This window comes from Desmodus rotundus, chromosome 12, assembly GCF_022682495.2.
Source record: "Desmodus rotundus isolate HL8 chromosome 12, HLdesRot8A.1, whole genome shotgun sequence".
NCBI lineage: Eukaryota > Metazoa > Chordata > Mammalia > Chiroptera > Phyllostomidae > Desmodus > Desmodus rotundus.
The window spans coordinates 97,507,693-97,525,600 of NC_071398.1; the positions used below are offsets into that span (position 1 = coordinate 97,507,693).

Below are 17,908 nucleotides of genomic sequence, written 5' to 3' on the forward strand. Positions count from 1 at the left end.
CATGGGCCAGGAAACAGAAGACAGTCCCAAAGCACACACCCCTCAAAATCAGCAAGGAAGTAGGAGTCACATGGCAATACAGGTTATGGGGGTGGGGGTTGGGAAGTTCAAGTGGGTGTGGGCTGTGCTCCCATGTGGCTTCACTGAAGAAAGACAGAGAAGGTGGGGGCAGAGACCCAGATCCCACACAGACAGAGCCTGTTCTTACGTGGCAATGAGGTAGACCCCGTGGTGGTGAAACAGCACCTGGGAGATCTGGTCCCAGAAATTCTTTCTGTTCAGAGCAGTGTCCACCTCTTGCAGCCCGGAGCAATTTAGCAGAACTCTCAGGGCGTCCCGGGCAAAGCTAGGGCCCAGAGGAGAGCAGAGTCACAGTCTGACTGTGGCCTTCACATAACTATGCACATGGGACCTGCCCTTCCTTTCCGTCCTGCGCAGGATGCTGGTTTGGGGAAAGGGGGTATTGGAGAGGAAGGAGACCATTAAATGCTCTTCCTCTCTCCTGAGTACTGGTACCTGGGGTGCGGGCTACAGCTGGGGCTGCAACATATATAGCCTAGGATTGACCCTGGGGCAGCTTATTCGTTTATTCACTTCTTAACAGCTTATTAGCAAAAGGTGTTAAATGATGTGATAACTTGCTCAAGGTGCTGATTTGCTTCCTCAGATGCTTTAAATCAATAGCATACATTCTCATTTACTTGGTATGTCTGCCTGAAAGACAGCACTTAAGAGTCCCGCCTGGCTTAGGAACTGGATGAGGGCAAACAGCAGACAGATGGGTGTCGATTTTCCCAGACTGTGCTCTCCTGGGTGAAAGGGAAGAGCCAAAGCTTACCTGATGTGGGCAGAACGAGTGCCTGCTATCACAAGCCCTCACGCCCCAGAGCACTATGTGGCACGCTCTCTTATCTTATGGAGAGACCTGGCGGAGAGGACAGGGCCCAGCCAGAGCACTGGGTCTCCTGCTGCTCCCTGCGCATGCTCCCTGCAGATGTTCCCTGCGGTGGCCTCTCCTAGAGGTGGATCTAAGCCCTGCTGTGTGGGGTGGTCCTATCTACACAGCACCCACCCTCAGCAAAAGTCCTGGCTGACTTCTAGGTACCCAGAGTAGTTACTACGTGGAAAGCATTCCACGCTTCTGAGAAGGGCAAGTGGCCATAAATGAATGTACCGCCCAGGGGATTATCAAGCCTCCGCTTCAACCCGAGGGCAAAGAGGCAGCCAGCTCACAAAAGTTTGTTCTCCATCACCAGTGTTATGTTGCAGGTGTAGAACAGTTGGAACAGGAGGGCCATCAAGAGCTGAGGGAAGAACTGGGCCACCGCCTTCTTGTAGGAATGGACAGGCAGCAGTGTGCACAGGGCCTGGGATGCCTACAAGGGAAAGGAAGAGAGTCAAGACTGTCTTGTCTTCCTCTGAGTCCTGTCAGCGCCAGTGATGGGGGCAGCGAGGGACTCTGCACCCTACCCCCTCCTCCTCCAAGGAAGCCTGAAGCCTGCATGTGCGTTCCTTCCTCCAATAGCAGCTAAGTCTGTGTGAGCCAGGAACGTGCCAGGCAGTCCGTGGCCATGAACTCCCAAAGCATTATTGGCAATGCACACCCCCCCCACCCCTGCTGCCAGGCCAGCAGGAAGCAAGCTCCTCTCCAAGGGTGGCATGCGTCCCAAGGCCCCCTTCATCTGTTGCCACGAAGACTATTCTATGCCTCTCCAGGCCCTCCCTGTACTTCAACAATCCAGGGCAGTGAGATAGGAATGGAGGCGGGCTGGGTCCCTAACACATCATTGGGCCCACTGACCGTTTGTCCACATCAGAGAGACTCATGTCCCCACCTCACATTTGTGGAGCACTCTCCGTTTTTTTCTGCATCTCTGTAAGATTTGAATTTACTCCCAGGAATGGCAGTGTTGGTCCTTGGGAGACAGATAGTGAGGGACACACGTGAGATGAGATTAGGCCTTCACCTGCCTGTAAGAGCGAGTATGCCTAGCTGGTGGCTGCCTCTCTGATACCATCTCCTGCACGGTCACCCTTGCTCAGTCCTGTTCCGACCGTCCTCGAGTTCAGTGATGTGTCAGGCGAGCGCCCGTCACCACAGGGCTTTTGCCCTTTTCTCTGTCAGAAACCCTGTTGCGCAGACACCTGCAAGCATCACTCCCTCATCTCCGTGAGGCCTCTGTTTAGATGTCGTCTCAGCAGAGTGGCCCGCTCTGACCGCTTTCCCCAAACCCTCCCGTCACTGTCTCTTTGTCCCAGCTCTTTGTATCTCTTCTAAGCTTGCTGTCATCTGACACGTGACACATTTTTTGGGTTCATTGTGTCTGTCACCAGAATGTCGGCTTCATGAACAGGGAGAAGCACAGAGTAGGCACTCAATAAATATGTGCCGGATGAAGGAATGAATGAATGAACTCATACAGGGGAGCAGGACCGTGGAAGGAAGTATGACTGAGCCTGAGGGCAGAGAGGAATTTTCAGGATCAGGAAACGCCACCAGGAAAAAGAAACGCGCGTTGGGTGATTTACCGCCACGGGCATCATGTTTGTAGCATCGAGAGAGAAACGTCTTCTGTCCGCCAGGCTCTCCTGCATTTCCCCAGGCTTTCCTCGCAGTATCAGTAAGATGGTCTTCAGCACGGGGAGGGCCACGCTGGCCTCGGAGCCGGCGGCCTGCCACATCAGGGTCAAAGTGCTGCAACACAGCCCGCCCGCACAGTGGGAGTCCTGAGGTGTCCCCACCTCTTTAAATGTACGTTCAGCTCAGTGTCGAGAACCGATCAGCGTTCTGCCCCCCACGTCCTCTCCCTCCCACCTAATGACCCAGTTTGTTCAGGGATAATAGAATATTTAAAAACTGATATGACAATAAAATTAACATATCAATAAATACACCACTTGGAAAAAAAAAGGATAGATAAAAGCACATAAAAAACTATAAATCGAAGGGTTAGAAAATTAAATGTGAAGTTCAATGATTAAAATTAAATGAATGGCTCAGAGGAGCGAGCTATTTTGCCAAATGTCACACATTTAATTAGTGACATGGGTGTGACTAGAATCCTGGCTTCTCAGCCTCCAGGCCCCTAGCTCCTTTCCCTGCATGCACAGCTGTTCTTCAAGATTATTCTTCTTGTGGCTCATCTTAAAAGCTGCTGCATTCCTTCGTGCTGGCGTATTCCTGCCACCTTGTCAATCCATGCTGGCTTCCAAACCCTATTGCTTGGTCTCTCTGCCTTTAGGTTGCTATATGAGGGGCTGGTCCCCAAGCACGTGGACATGCCCAGTTCTCTAGAACCCATTACTCAACTGCCCCTGCCTCTTAGAAGCATGCTTGAAGCCACGTGGACACAAAATCTCACGTACCCGGCTCATTCCCTCATCTCTTGGTCATGCCTCTGGCTGTCCAGGGCTCCCTTCTGTTTTTCCAACTTAGCCTATCTCCTAACCCTCCTCTTTTCTACCTCACCTACTCTTTCGGAAGACCTGCTCGGACTATTTTAATTAAATTCACCCAACTCTAATCTTCTTGCTTTCTGTACCTCCTCAATACATGTTGTTTGTACTGGATTCACTGCAAACTGTTACTTCACAGTTGTGTGAGGATGTTCCTTCCACTTAACAAAATGCTGGAAGGCTAGTGATATTCTACACACAGTGGGTGCTTAGTTCCTGAATGAAAAACACTTGAGTCTTATCAAGAATTTTAGTTTTTAGGAATTTCCTCAATTTTCTTTGTGAGGTTAAGCTTCCTAAATAAATACAATCTTTCTGTTGGAAAAAGAAAGTCCATCATAGAATTGGTTTAGCATTTTGTTGATTTCGATGCCCTGTCCCAGATGTTACCTCGTTGGCCCCTGTAATAGCTTTATGCGTAACATGAGCTGCTTTCAGTTCACAGAACGGAAGTTGAGGATCAAGGAGTTTATGAAACTTGCGTAGCTGGGATAGGATTCAGATTCCTTTGTTTCCAAAGCCCAGACCTATTCTAAATATATCACCATCTGCCTTTCATACTATGAATAGTTGAGAAGTAACACCTTCCTCTCCAATGAACAAATTGTAGAAACAGAGGGATGTAATTCCTAATCTCTTCCCATGTGCTTAGTAGGTTCACTGCCCCATAGGCTCACATTAGCATTATTTTCTTCTTAAATGTTTCTTGTGATCCTGGATCATGAATTTCAGATAAACAGCTAAGGGGTAGGGGGCTCCCAGTTACACCTGGGAATGTTTAATGTTTCATTATTTTATTGGTGGGTGGAAATATCTGAACGTCTGTCTTTCATAGAGGAGAAAAGAACACTATGAATCTCATTCCATGTGGAGAAAAACTCATCATCACGTTGAGGGGAGGTGTGTTTCTATCAGAGATGCAGAACACAAAGACTCAGCTCAACGATACAGTGATCATTTCTTGATGGTCTGCTGTGAGCCAGGTATTGTACAAGTGTATGAATGACCTGTGTGACATTATTTAAGGCTTCCAGTCATCCCACGTGATGCAAAAGTAGATATTCCCTTTCAGAAAAAAAAGGAAGCCAGAACTGGCATGTCCAGGTCTGTCTGGCTCTGGGCACTGTGTACCACCCCTTGGGGAAGAGGCGAGGGGGCCTTACTTGTCTGCAGGGACTGGGTAGTCCATCAGCTGAAAGATGACTTTTTTCGGTGAAGTACGTGTCAACAAGGTGATGACCCGCAACATAGCTTGCTTCATAACATGGTTAGAGTTCTCACACAATTGTGTGTAAATAAGTTCCACGATCTTAGACACCTGGAGAAGGAATTCCACAAGTCAGCAGGAGTCTCCTGGGCCACAGTCCCTGCCAGAGCAAGGTGTTTCTTGGACTGAAGAATTTAGTCATTCTCAGAAAAACCAAGGCGGCAAGCAATTAACCCAGAAATAAAATAATAGTGGAAAGCATATTTATGTGTGTGGCCACACAATGCAAAATACTTACTTGGTTGAGGAATAAACCTATCTGTGCGTTTATTGATAGTGGGAAAAATACCCATTTTACAAAAAATGTTTATTTTTGGGAATATACACAATTTAATTATATGAGATATATAAGGTCAATATAGAAAACCTAGCTATAATTCATACTTTTAAAGAAGAAAGTCAAAATAACGGAACAGAATAACAATGGAACCATATACTTCATTTTTTTAAACAATTAAAGATGACTTGACTCTCCATACTGAAGGAGTGAGCTGTGTGTTGGAGGGATGGCCCAGAACAGCGAACACTGAGTCATAATCTTGGAAATCCTATTCATATAGGCCCCATGTTGCTTGTGTTTTTTCCTCACTTTGATTCATCCTTGAATAGGGAGAGCACTAGCTAGATCTGGGGATTAGTCTCAGACCAGTGCTTGTGTATTCAGCATCAGGCTGCATCTGCCCGTATCCCCAGAAGTCACTAACCGGAAAGTTGAAGTATATTTCCATTCTGTTGTAGTTGCCTCAGATACAGTTCAATGATACGCGCTCAGCCCATTACTCCAAAGGAAAGAAAAAAGGTGAAGTGTCAAGTAGTACAGACATTCCTTCTCCACGTCCGCACCGGGTGAGCGAGAAATGGGAGACCCTAAGCCACTCTTCTTCTCTATGGGCCTGTTAACTATTGGGGCTAGACCTCTTTCCTCCCCTCCTCCTCCTATGAAAGCAGTGTGTCCCCCAAATGAGGCAGCCATGGTACTGTCTGCTCTGTTCCAGAAACAATGGCCTACTGTGACCCTCCAGGGAAAACTCCCTGCATCAGCCTTGTTTAGAGACTGTGAGGCCACAAACTATGTGTGCCATTTTAGAGGACGGGGCCAGGGGGGATAAATTTCGCCATCTACAGTCTCTCATTGTAAGTGGTGTTAGAACCCTGTTTAAGAGAAGAGCCCACTTTACTCAGCAGTTCAGTGGTGTGTGGGAGCTGGGCTGGGGCGCTGGGTTGCTGACCAGTCATTGTTTCGGGGTTTTCCCTCTGTGTTTAGTGATTTTACTCTAGCATCAGCTGATTTGGCTTTTCTTCCTCTCTGGGGACTTGGTATGGCTTTACCCAGCCTCCCTTTCTTGCTGTGTGAGGGGAGAGTTTTCTTTTGTCACGGATGTGACCACTGCCTTTCAGCAACCCCCCCCCCCCCACCCCGCCGCCATTCCATATGCTGCTCTCAGAATGCCCCCTTGGTGGTGGCACTAGGAGATCTGCGAGGAGCCTTCCCCTCCCCCCCCTTTCCTGCTCTCTGAACCTGAGTCCCAGCTCTCATTTATTTTCAGTCACGTAACACTGCAAGGTCAGGTGTGGGAACTGAAGTTGCCCCCTCCTGTCACCACCAGGGCTAGTTTCAGGGGTGTGTGACCTGTGCATTTGCACAGGGTCCCACCTCTGAAGGCCCCTCACTTTGTTTAAAGCTCAGATGTTGCCCGCTTTGTTTGTGAGTGAACTCCCATGGGACAGTAGAGTATGCGCGAGAGCAGAGGAGATACGTGTAATATGTGAGTCACCACTGGTGCACGGAATTCCAGTCGACCTGGGATGTGTAGGAGTTCAGGGGGAGACAAAGCAAGTACAAGATGAGCACTTAGGCCTGGGAGGGAAGAGAAAGATGGGGACCCCATACATCTTCCCTTTCTGTCTTCCTTCCTCCTCAATAAGCCGAGGATAGAGAACGTTCATAGAATGTGTGAACGACAAGAAGTGAAATAAAAACAATGGAGTTCTGTAGCGTTGCCAGTCTTCCGGGAAGAATGAAAAACATGCGTGTAAGAGCTATGAATTGCATTATTTTGTTGAGTCAAATGCTCTTAAATTTACAGCTGTAATTGGAATTACACAATATAACAATGGATGGTGAAATCCATACTATAATTTTAAATTTTAGTTGTTTTTCACTTAGACTAAATAAAAACACCACAACAAACAGAGAGAGAAAAAGAGAGAGAGGCAGAGAGACAGAAAGAGACAGACGGTGGTGGAAAGGAAAGGACTCGTATGCATGTACCTTTCATGGCACCTCCCGCCTGCATTTGAACCAGAAGTCCCATGTTTCACTTTGCACTGGGCCCCACAAATTAGGTGGCCAACCTACAGTAAGCTGGGGGCCGTTGAAACTCCCCTCAATGGTTCCGAGGGTGATTCGAATGACAGCTGTACTAGTTTATTGTTACTCACTTACTTATTTCAGAAATCTGAAGTAAATACGGCAAGACGTTATGATGTGGATGAATTGTGGATAAAATGTCCATTACATTTTTTTCTGAACTTTTCTGGATGCTTGAAATATTCCACCCCAAAAGCCTCACCTCATTACTGACATGACAACACAGTGGCAAGGCCTGTATATGAGAAGAAGTAGGTCTATACCAATGGCCACAGGAGCACTTGACAGGGTCATCGCATGCCCCTTGGCCGGTGTCTCACCATGGTGACTTTGTGGGCGTGGTATTCCAGGGTCAGTTTCAGCATGTTGGCCGCCTCCTTTGCCATCCCACGGTCAGGCACAGCGAGTCGCATCAGGAGACTCCACACGAAGTCAGTCAGCAAGGATGGCAGCAACATGTGTCCTATACTCTGCAACCCAGAGAGAGAGCCGTGACCTCAGGCCCCAGTTGCATCCCCGGACCTCAGGCATCACACTGAAGCCTGGGGCTAGGTAGCGCCACGTGGTTTTTGTGGGCTCTAGTCACTTTTGCTGTTGTGGGCCTCATCCTCCATTAAAAAATGTTAAAAACGATAATCGACCCTGGGTTGGTATTAAGATGACTATAATGCAAGCTAAATTATACATATCTTTTTATTTTGATTTTTAAAGCAATGAAAACATTTTCATCTGGGTAAGTCAGCTCTGAGGGCAGGCCAGGGAGAAGTGGAAAACCATAGCATTCAAACTAAGGAACTGTAAAATACTGATTTTACCCCAACTCAGCTACTCACATATTAGAAATCATTGCAAACTCCTTCAGCTTTGGAAATGATTTTGCTCAGATCAGAAACAAGGATACAGAAGTGGGTGGAGTGTGAAGGGGCTGGACTTCCCTCTTTCCCAGAGAGGGATTAGGAGGCAGGGAGAGGGGAAAAAAAGGCCCCTAAGTCCATGAGTGCAGTACAAAAAATGTAATTCAAACAATCCCTTTTTAAAGTGAGAAGAATATCCATGGACCGTGGAACATAAAATGTGAACAAAGTTACATGATGTGCATTTCTCAGTTAAGAAAGATGAACGAGCCACGTTTTCTCTTTGTGCATTTCATGTGTACATTCCATATATATAAAATGAAAAAAATATTAAAATATAAATTAGGTTGAAATATGTGGTCACAAAAAATAATATTACACATGAAACAAAAGCTGTAAGATGAAACGGGGGCTAAGTTACCCGAGCAACTTGAGTTTTGTCTTCCTTCAGGATGTCGAGCAGGAACTCTATGTCGCAGCAGTGAGACAGGAGACACTGGTTCCCAGACTGCTCGTACTTGGCCATGGTGTGCCGTACAATGTCCTCTGAAGGAAAGGAGAGAGAGCGGTCTTTTTTTGCGTTTGGTCACTGGTTCCTTCTTTGACGTTGCTATTTCCAATCTCCTCTTTCTGCCCAATTCTGGATGTTGGAAGTTTTCTGAAAATTTAACACCCTGGTGATAGTTTGGTCACATAAACTGTGATGACCACATGGACCCAGAGTTCCAGTGTTGTAGGAGGCCTCTGTGAAATGGAAATGAAGAACGTAGATAATTTCAGTAGGTGGACCAGGTATCAATACATGTGGGCATCAGATCCATTGTTCGGGGCTCTTGTAAAGCTACCGGAGAGGCCGTTGGCGGAAGAGCGGACTTGGAAGTGATCTGCCAGGGCTGCTGCGGGGAGGCGGTGCTGCAGGAAAGCTGGAAGCGCTTGACCAAAGCTTCAGGTGCAGGTGTCTTTGGTTCCAGAGAGGTGGGGTTTTTAAATTATTTCATTTGCTAACAGCTTTACAGAGATATAACTGACGTACAACATATTTAAAGCCTACAATGTGGTAAGTTTTCATGTACGTATATATTCATGAAAACATTACCACATAAAACAAAACCGAACATAGTCATCACCTGTAAAAGTTTCCCTGTGCCCTTTTTAACCCCTCCTACCTGCTTCCCTGGACACCGCCCCCTCTCCCCCTGCCCCATCCAAAAGCAACTATTGGTCGGCTTCCTGCTAAGCTTGTGTTTTCCAGTTTTATGCAAGTGGAGTCATCTAGTATTTACTCTTTTGTTGTTTAGCATCTTTTGGTCAGCAAAATGCGATCCATCCTTGCTGTTGGATGTGCCAGTAGTTCATCCCTCTCTACCGAATGCTCTTCTACTCTATGTCTGCCCCACCCCCTGTTTGCCCAGTCACCTGCTGAGGGATGGGCATTTGGGTTGTTTCCAGTGTTTGGCTATTACAGATAAAGGTGCTCTCCACATGTGTGTGCAAGTATTCGTTTGATATTTGTTTTCTCTTAGGTAGAGACTAAACTGTTCAGTGACTGGGTCACATGGCAGATGTGTGCGTAACTTTTCAGGAAACTGCCAAATGATTTTCCAAGGTTGTGTCATTTCACATGCCCGTGGGCAGCGTGGGATAGGTCCGCTTTCTCACGTCTTTCCTCGCACGTGGCACGGCCAGTTTCTCTGGCTTCAGGCATGCTAATGGGCGTCCAGTGGTGTCTTGTGGCGGTTTTGATTGACATCCCTGTATGATTCTATCCTGAACGTGGTTTGATGTGTTTCCTTGCTGTCTGTGCTGCTTTGGTGAAGTAAGTATTCAAGTCTACTATTGTTTTTAATTTACTCTGGTTTCTCTTCAGATCATATAAATCTTTCGCCTTTTACTTTTAATTTGACACTCTGTTTTCTCATTCTGGGGACAAATTCTGGGTACAAGTCTTTTATCAGATAGCAACTAGCAAATGTTTTCTCTCAGTCTGTGGCTTGCCTATTCTCTTAACAGTGTCTTTCACAGAACAGAAATACTTAATTTATTTTTTTTTTCACTTATGAGTTATGCTTTTGGTGTTGTATTTGACAAATTTTTGCTTAATCCAAGGTACAAAGGTTTCTTCTAGTTTCATAGTTTCAGGTTTTACATTTAGTCCTGTGATCCATTTTGAATTAGCTTTTGTGCATGTATGAGATGTAGATTAAAGTTCCTTTTTTGCTTACAAATATCAATTTTTAAAATTGAATTTATTGGGGTGTCATTGGTTAATAGCATTATATAAGTTTCAAGTGTACAGTGCTACGGCACATCATCTGCCTATTGTGTGTCTCCCTCCATCAGCATATGAAGTAACCAGTTTTTCAGACACCATTTATCAAAATGTATCCTTTCCCCACTGACTTGCCTTTGAAACTTGGTTGAAATTCATTTGACCACGTGTGTGTGGATAGTTTCTGGACTTTGATCTGCTCAGGGTTGAACAAAAGTGCTGACCGTGCATACCTGGTCTCTTCCCTGATCTTTGGGAAAATCGTTCAGTATTTCACTATTAAGTGTGATGTTCGCTGTTGGTTTTTCATAGTGTCCTTTAGCAGGTAGAGGAAGCTTACTTTTAATGTCTAGTTTTCTGAGAATATTTCTTTTTAAAATCAGAAATGGATGTTGAATTTTGCCAAATGCTTTTTCTATATCTGCTAATATGATCATATAGTTTCTTCTTTCATTTGTGAATATAGTATGTTTCATTGGTTGATTTTCAAATGTTAAATTGATATTTCACTCCTGGGATAAATTCCATATGGTCATGGTGCATTATTCTTTTTATGTATAGCAGTATTTGATTTGCTAAACTTGTTAAAAAATTTTGCATCTATGTCTGAGAGACATTGGTCTGTAGATTTTTGATTTTATTTTTTCGTAATGTCTTTCTGTGGTTTTGGTATCAGAATAATGCTAGCCTCAAAGAATGAGTTGGCCAGTATTCCCTCATCCTCACATTTCTGCACAAATTTGTATAGAATTGGTACAATTCTTCCTTGAATGTTGGCTGGAGTTTTCTTTGTAAGAAGGCTTTTAACTACAAATTCATTTTCTTTGACAGATACAGGATATTCAGGTTATTTATTTCTTCTCGAGGGAGTTTTCAATGCATGTGTCTAATGTGTCAAATATACTGGCATAAAGGTGTTCATATGTCCCTTATTATTCTTTTAACACCCATCAAATTTCTAGTGACATCCTCTCTCTCATTCCTGATGTGGGTAATTCGTGTCTTCTCTCTGGTTTTATCCCTTCTGCTTTTGGTTTCATGGCTGCTCTCTTATTGGTTTTCTGCCTTCTCCTTTCTTTACTGGGGTTTGTTCTGATCTTAACAACAGATTCTCAGTGCCCTTTGGAGAAGGGGGTGGCTTGGCCTTACCATTCTGATGCTTGGCGATGCAGAGGAGGTGGTACATTCCCAAGGACGCTTGCTGTGTGATGGACCGGTTGGGGTGTGAGCACAAGAGACACAGTTCCGCTGCCAGGACCCCTAGACAGGGAGCGTCCACACTTGCCTGGCAGAAAACAAAGGGGGGAAATGTGTTGCTGTGTAGAGTCAGCACTGGATGTCCGTGCCCGAACCTCTAATGTACACACCAGACGAGGACTGGAAGATGAGACTCAGAGTGCACAGGCGTTGCATGTCTGCCTTGGTGCTGTTACTGAGCCTCAGTTTCCTCATCTACGAATTGCTGCCTGGTAACACTTACTCTGGTGACTAGGGGTAACATGGATGACACGAAAGAAAGTTTGTAGCAAATGCTCAGAGATAACAGTGACTTGTTGAGTCTTTATTAGTTTGTGTTTCATAAATCAGGTAGCAATTTACAGGTAGCAGATTCCCAGGATACCTGCGGGGAGGTCATGGAGGTTGATATCTGAACACTCTTGGGCTTCCTTCTCTTTGTATGAAAGAGTTCAGGTGACTCTCTCAGCCCCTGGAGAAATGGGACTTTTCCTCCTGAAATTGCTCTGATTCTTCCCAGGGAAATTCGTTGTTTAAAATTCAGAGCACTGAATTCTGATGTCAAAGCTACTACCACACACTTACATATTGTTCCCTGCAATGTCCTTAAAACATAGGCTGCTCAAATATTTAGTTTTTCATCTTGACTGATTTGTTTGGCCAGATCAAACACAGAAGAGAAGGGAGTGGAGACACAAGAGAGGAGAGGTGGAAGAGACATTTTGCTTTGTGAAGGTTTCAGTACAGTTACTATTTTCTCTTTGTTGTTGTTATGTTCTGTTTTCAAAGGACTCTGCCCACATGTAGGTTTGATAAGCTACTGGGCCTGCAGAATCTTCTTGTCTCTAAGACAAGTGATTACTTTTCCTAGATAAATTCTGTGGTGATTGGAGCAAACGGTGGTGGTAAAACTTGAGTCAAGTCAGCCCTCTAGGGGCTTGTCTGTCCTTCTTTCTACTTCTCTCATGTTCCCTTAGCCCTGCCTCTCGTGCTGCTTGACCCAGCCACACCTACTCACTCTCCCTCTATCCCTGTTTCTGTCTGTCTGTCTGTCTATCACACACACACACACACAGTCATTCTGAAGAACAGTGTGAAGTGACCTGGGTCATGGACCACGAGCATAACTGAATTAGGATGCTGAGAATGAAGATGTCAGCAAAAGAAGGAAAGATAACTTTTTCTTCTGTGAATATTCTCGGATCTTTTCTGCATAGATTTCTCTGTAAGGCAGGCCTGAGGACTCTCCCTATTTTAGGAGTCCTACAAATGTCTCATCAACTCTTAGACTAAATTCTTCTCTGTACTCGATTGTCTATTTTTGATCATCTTTTTTTCTCTTTACATTGATCTTGTGTATTTCAAGGGTTTTCTCACACATCTTGGTTGTCTGGTCATATTTAAGAATGTGATGTTTTCTATGTGAGCAAGACTTGTCAGCTGGTGGCTTTGCTTTCAAATGACGAGGTAGAGAGACGGGGATCATGGAGATCTTAACAGCATCAGGATAATTTTGTTGGGGAACTGACAGATGTTTTGAGAAAAAAAATGTCTCAGATTTTGCCTTCCAGTGGGTCCATGTCCTGTGGAATACAGTGTGTGCGTCTAGGAGGAGGGGAGGCAACATGGAATCTTCTGCAAGAACTTGTGATGAATTCTTTCAGTGAATGCTTCTGTTTACAGCCTGCCTTTGCCTCCCACCCATTAGTCAGTGTTACTTGGGCTTCTACAGGGCCAGCCTCTCTGGGGTTCCACCAGGTGTACTGACTTCCTTTTCAGCTGTCCCCCAGCCCAAGTTCATGTGCTCTGGCCTCTTGTCCCCCCAGCCAGGCTCTGTCAGCTCCCATCTTCCTTCCACTCTCTCCTGCAAGTTGGTTGGTGTCACCAGCCCACCAACAACCCTTTGCTCCTTCTCTTTATTGTTGTGGGTTTATACCCTCAACAAATGTCATTACTGTCATTTTGTGAGAACACAGGGGACAGAGGAGATAAAGACATGTCCGTTTGTCAGCTTCGACTGGAAATCTTCCTTACCCGAGGACATTTTTTTCATTGAGTTTTGGAGAGAGGAAGGGGGAGGGAGGGAGAGAGAGAGATGGAGAGAAAGAGAGAGAGACACACACACACACACATTGATGTGAGAGAGAAACATTGATTGGTTGCCTTTCGTAGGCTCCTCTACCAGGGATTGAACCCTCAACCTAGGTAGGTGCCCTGACTGGGAATCAAACCTGCAACCTTAGCTGTATGAGATGACGCTCCAACCAACTAGCCACACCAGCCAGGGCTTCCTCCAATTTTTTAAATGCTCATGTACTAAAGGAACAAACCTAGGGGAAGAAACCTATGTTAATGCTATAAGATGACATGTTTAGCTCACATTTCTTGAAAGCTTAATGGAAGGAACAAATATTCTTTGATTGTGGCAGTTTTTTCATCCTGATGGACACATGGGTCATATAAGAAGAATACCACTTAAAACTACGTATGATGGAGTATGAATGATAGTCAGGGTTGTTCAGTAGGACAGGAGCCTCTGAGACTCTGGAAGACAAAGACTAGGGTAGTGTACAAAGAAAAAAGTATTTTTTTCAGTGAAAGCAATGCTTAGGGGTTAGGTGGGTTCTCCTGAGAACAGAATTGGCAGTGGCATTGCATTAGAGAAGGGCAGCACAAATCTTCGTTGATTTGTCTGTGTCCTAGAGATACTGTGTACAAATCAAGCCCTGTGGGAAGCTCAGCTTTTAATTTATTTACATTTTAAATACTTAATTTATTGATAATATTTTTGATTGTTTTGTTTCATAGACTTATTTCCCCGCCCCATAAATATCATTGACTTAGCCATCTTTAGGAGACATTATTTGAAAAGAAAGTTCACTTGGTAAAGTTTGATGCGGCCACAACTAGGAGCTTAGTGTCCGTGTTCTTGAACATGCTGGTCTGCTTCCACCTGGTGGCACTCGGCAGGCACTGCAGAGCAGAGTGGTGGGTTATCGCCACTTGACTTCTCAAGTCTGTTGTAGCTGGGAACCCTCAGCAGTGCACGTGTGAACACTTGTTCTTACACACTTGTTCTTTCACAGTAGAGGGGTGGGCTGTGGGCAGGGGACAGTGAATGTTACAACTACCACCCAGAGAGGCTGACTATCCACAAGGGGGAGGTGTGTTCAGAGACAGTATAAAAGGCAGGCAAGGACGTTACTCAAAACACAGAAAACCCCAATCAGTATTGGCAGTTAGGAGACACCTGCTCTCCTCCATCTGAAAGGCCCCAGGGAATAGGTCTGATGGCAGCCCCGTGTTGGTGATGGCGAGAGGGAAAGGCCATCCCTCAGGGATGCACACTGGGAGACAATTGTGCTTTCCTCAACTTTAATCTACTCATACGTTTTGATCTACTGTCTTTCTAAACCTACTCACACACTTACACAAAGATGACCATTTTTGTATTGTTTGAAGGAGGAAACACAGAATACACCAAACTATTCAGTTGAAAAGTCCATCAGCTGAAGAATCGTTAAGTAGATTTTAATGTATTAAAGTTGTAGAGTGTATGTTGTGGTTAAAAGAATGAGAAATATCTAGGAAAATATCTATAGGACATGTTGTTTGTGAAAAAAGCAAATTGCAGAACCATAGGTAAATATGACATAACTTTAGTAAAGGAACGCTGAGGAGCAAAGCTATGTTCTCTCCACGTGTGCGTGTGCGGATCCATTTGAAAGCTATTTATTGGGCAGCACACACAGCACCTGGCGTGGTAAGAAGGAACTGGGGTGGAGAGGAGGGGAAAGGAAACTTCGGCTATATCTCTAGTATGTTTCAATGAAAGTACTCAAGAATCACTTGCATAAATTTAACATAAATAAATATTTATGTTAAAAATATGATAGGAAATATGATAGAAAACTGTGGTACAGTTACACAATGGAATACTACGCAGAAGAAAGAAAGAAGGATCTCCTACCCTTTGCGACAGCATGGATGGAAGTGGAGAGCATTATGCTAAGTGAAATAAGCCAGGCAATAGAGGACAAATACGATCTCCCCATATGATCTCCCCTATGTGGAACCTAATCAACAAAACAAACAAGCAAGCAAAATAGACCCAGAGACATTGAAACAAAGAACAAACTGACAGTGACCAGAGGGGAAGTGGAAGGAGATAATGGGGGGAAAGAAGGGGAAGGGTCATCAAGGAACATGTATAAAAGACCCATGGACAAAGCCAAAGTGGGGTAGGATTGAGGGTGGGAGGTGGGAGTGGGTTGGGCAGGGGGAAGTGGTGGCGGGAAAATGGAGACAACTGTATTTGAACAACAACAAAAGATGATGAAAAAATATGATAGAAAAGGAGAAATAAGAAGGAAAGTAAGGATGGAAGACTTTATAAGGTCACAAATAACGTCTGCAGAAGAGAATCAACACAGTGAATAAAAAGCTGGCTTGACACACTCATACTCTTGGTGTGAAGCATGAGACATCTTAATCTGTTGTCTGAGAAGTTCTGCTGATTGACAGAGTCACGAGGGACACTGACGCCTTTCCCAATATCCCAACCTACCAGCACAGTCAAGCCTGCGGGCTGCTGATGCCCTGCAGACCCGAGTCTCGGAAAAGGGCGCTACAGAAATGCAGTCTTCAGAAGCACCCAGTGACTTACACTTTCCTTGACTTTCTTGGCTGCGAAGATGAGCACTCTGCTGATGATCACCAGGACTCTCTCCTGCAGGCATGACCTGTCGATACCCATCCACACGGCCATCTCCTGTAGAAAACACAGGAGTCATCCCAGAACCACGGTATTTGCATTTCCTAAACAGAGGAAATGGTGAGGACATTCCTCACCACGTCAAGGGTCCCCACGCCTCTGATGATTTCACACCTCAGCCACGTTTACTTAAAAAGTACACAACCACCAGCTAGTAGACTGCCATCTACTCGCGCACTCCTTTGTCTGCTATGGGAACCACACCTGGGTTTTATTTTTTTCAGTTCTACCCAACAAGTACTTACTAATGTCCCCTTTAACACAAGGCGACAAGGGGATCATTGGCTTTTCGTCTTCTTTTCTTTCAAAATACACATTCTCTCATTATTTTTTTATCACAGGATCTGATTTTCAGTGTAAAAAATTGAAATGCTATCTGATCCTGAAATGTCATCTTATCCCAGAACTTTCTTTCTAAATATACCACCCAGATATTTCCTGGCTCAGGGTTACAGAGTACATTTCTGGAGGTGGATAGGTTAAAAAGTTCTTGCAAACTTTGATTCCAGTCTATCCTACTGTGACTTTTGTTTGTCCTAAATCCCCAGGTACAGTGGCACATTAACAACCTTGGGAAGGGACAAACACCTGCCTATGTTTCACAGGCCGGTCACCATTAACAGACTGCTTAAGGCAGTCTGTTGAGTCCATAGTATTTATGCCAATGGTCGGCCACAGGTGCTCCCGTTGTATAAACCGTTCTGAAATCCATTTCTAAGGGTAGAAGCATCTCTAAATTTCGGGGGGTGGTCAGCCTGTGCCTTTTCCAGTAGTAAGTTCAGTGCTTTTTGAGAATCAGGAGTGTTTCTGGACATGGAAGGTGTAAGACTAAGGTGGTTAAATAACAGGCTCCCAAGTTAGAATAGCTCCTTCACTCATTAGCATTGCATATACTATTGCTCCTTTCTCTGCTTCCTTTTCCCTATCTGCAGTGTGGGAGAAATAATGGCAACTTCCTCACAGGGCTAAGTACCAAGTGAGATACAACCCATGTAGTAAGTATTCAGCTTAGTGCCTGACATACAGTAACTGCTCACTAAGCAGCATGGGGGGGGGTGCTGAAAGAGCACACGTGGGAGAGGGTTGTAATGATGGAGCAAGAATGATACTGTAAAAAGCTGTGCAATTAACATTTTACAAATGTGCAGAAAACATTTGCCTCAAATTAGGCACCAGTTAGCTCAATGTATTTCACTTTCCTTCACCATCTTCCTTGTCCTCACGCATGCCGATTCGGCTTCTGTACTTGAGGGTAGTTTATGATTTGGACAACCCATGGATGCTCAGGGCAGAGTAGGTGCATCTGGTTTTCCAGTATTTCCAGACAGCCACCCCCTGATGCCATCATGTATGGAATGCAAAATTAAAGACCATAAGGTGTCCAGAGACTGGGACATCAGGGACACAGTGAGGTCTTGGATGTGAAAATGGGTTTGGGATGATTGTTAGGGTTTCTGGGGATAGCATGGTATCCATGATGATAGGATGACCACGAATTCTCTAGCTGCAGAGCTGCTAGGGAAGAACATGCATATAGACCCTGCCAAAGCTGGTTCGCTGTTCCGCGGACTCGGACGTAGTCCAGGTTGACCATCCTGTTCCCCGATGCCCCATATCACTGCCACGTAGTGCTTGGCTTCTTAAATGTCTGTTCATGCCATCCTCCCAAAGTTAAATTCCT

General features: G+C 45.0%; 1 protein-coding gene across 1 annotated transcript in view; it reads right to left on the reverse strand.

Annotated features, from left to right (window-relative positions):
• The window catches only part of MROH9 (maestro heat like repeat family member 9), a 43,924-nt gene that overhangs the window by 13,366 nt on the left and 12,650 nt on the right, over positions 1-17,908 (reverse strand). The window contains 8 exon segments of the mRNA XM_024578616.3: positions 209-346; positions 1,234-1,376; positions 2,530-2,695; positions 4,620-4,774; positions 7,415-7,564; positions 8,370-8,494; positions 11,367-11,502; positions 16,120-16,224. Coding sequence (XP_024434384.2) covers positions 209-346; positions 1,234-1,376; positions 2,530-2,695; positions 4,620-4,774; positions 7,415-7,564; positions 8,370-8,494; positions 11,367-11,502; positions 16,120-16,224 — 1,118 coding nt within the window.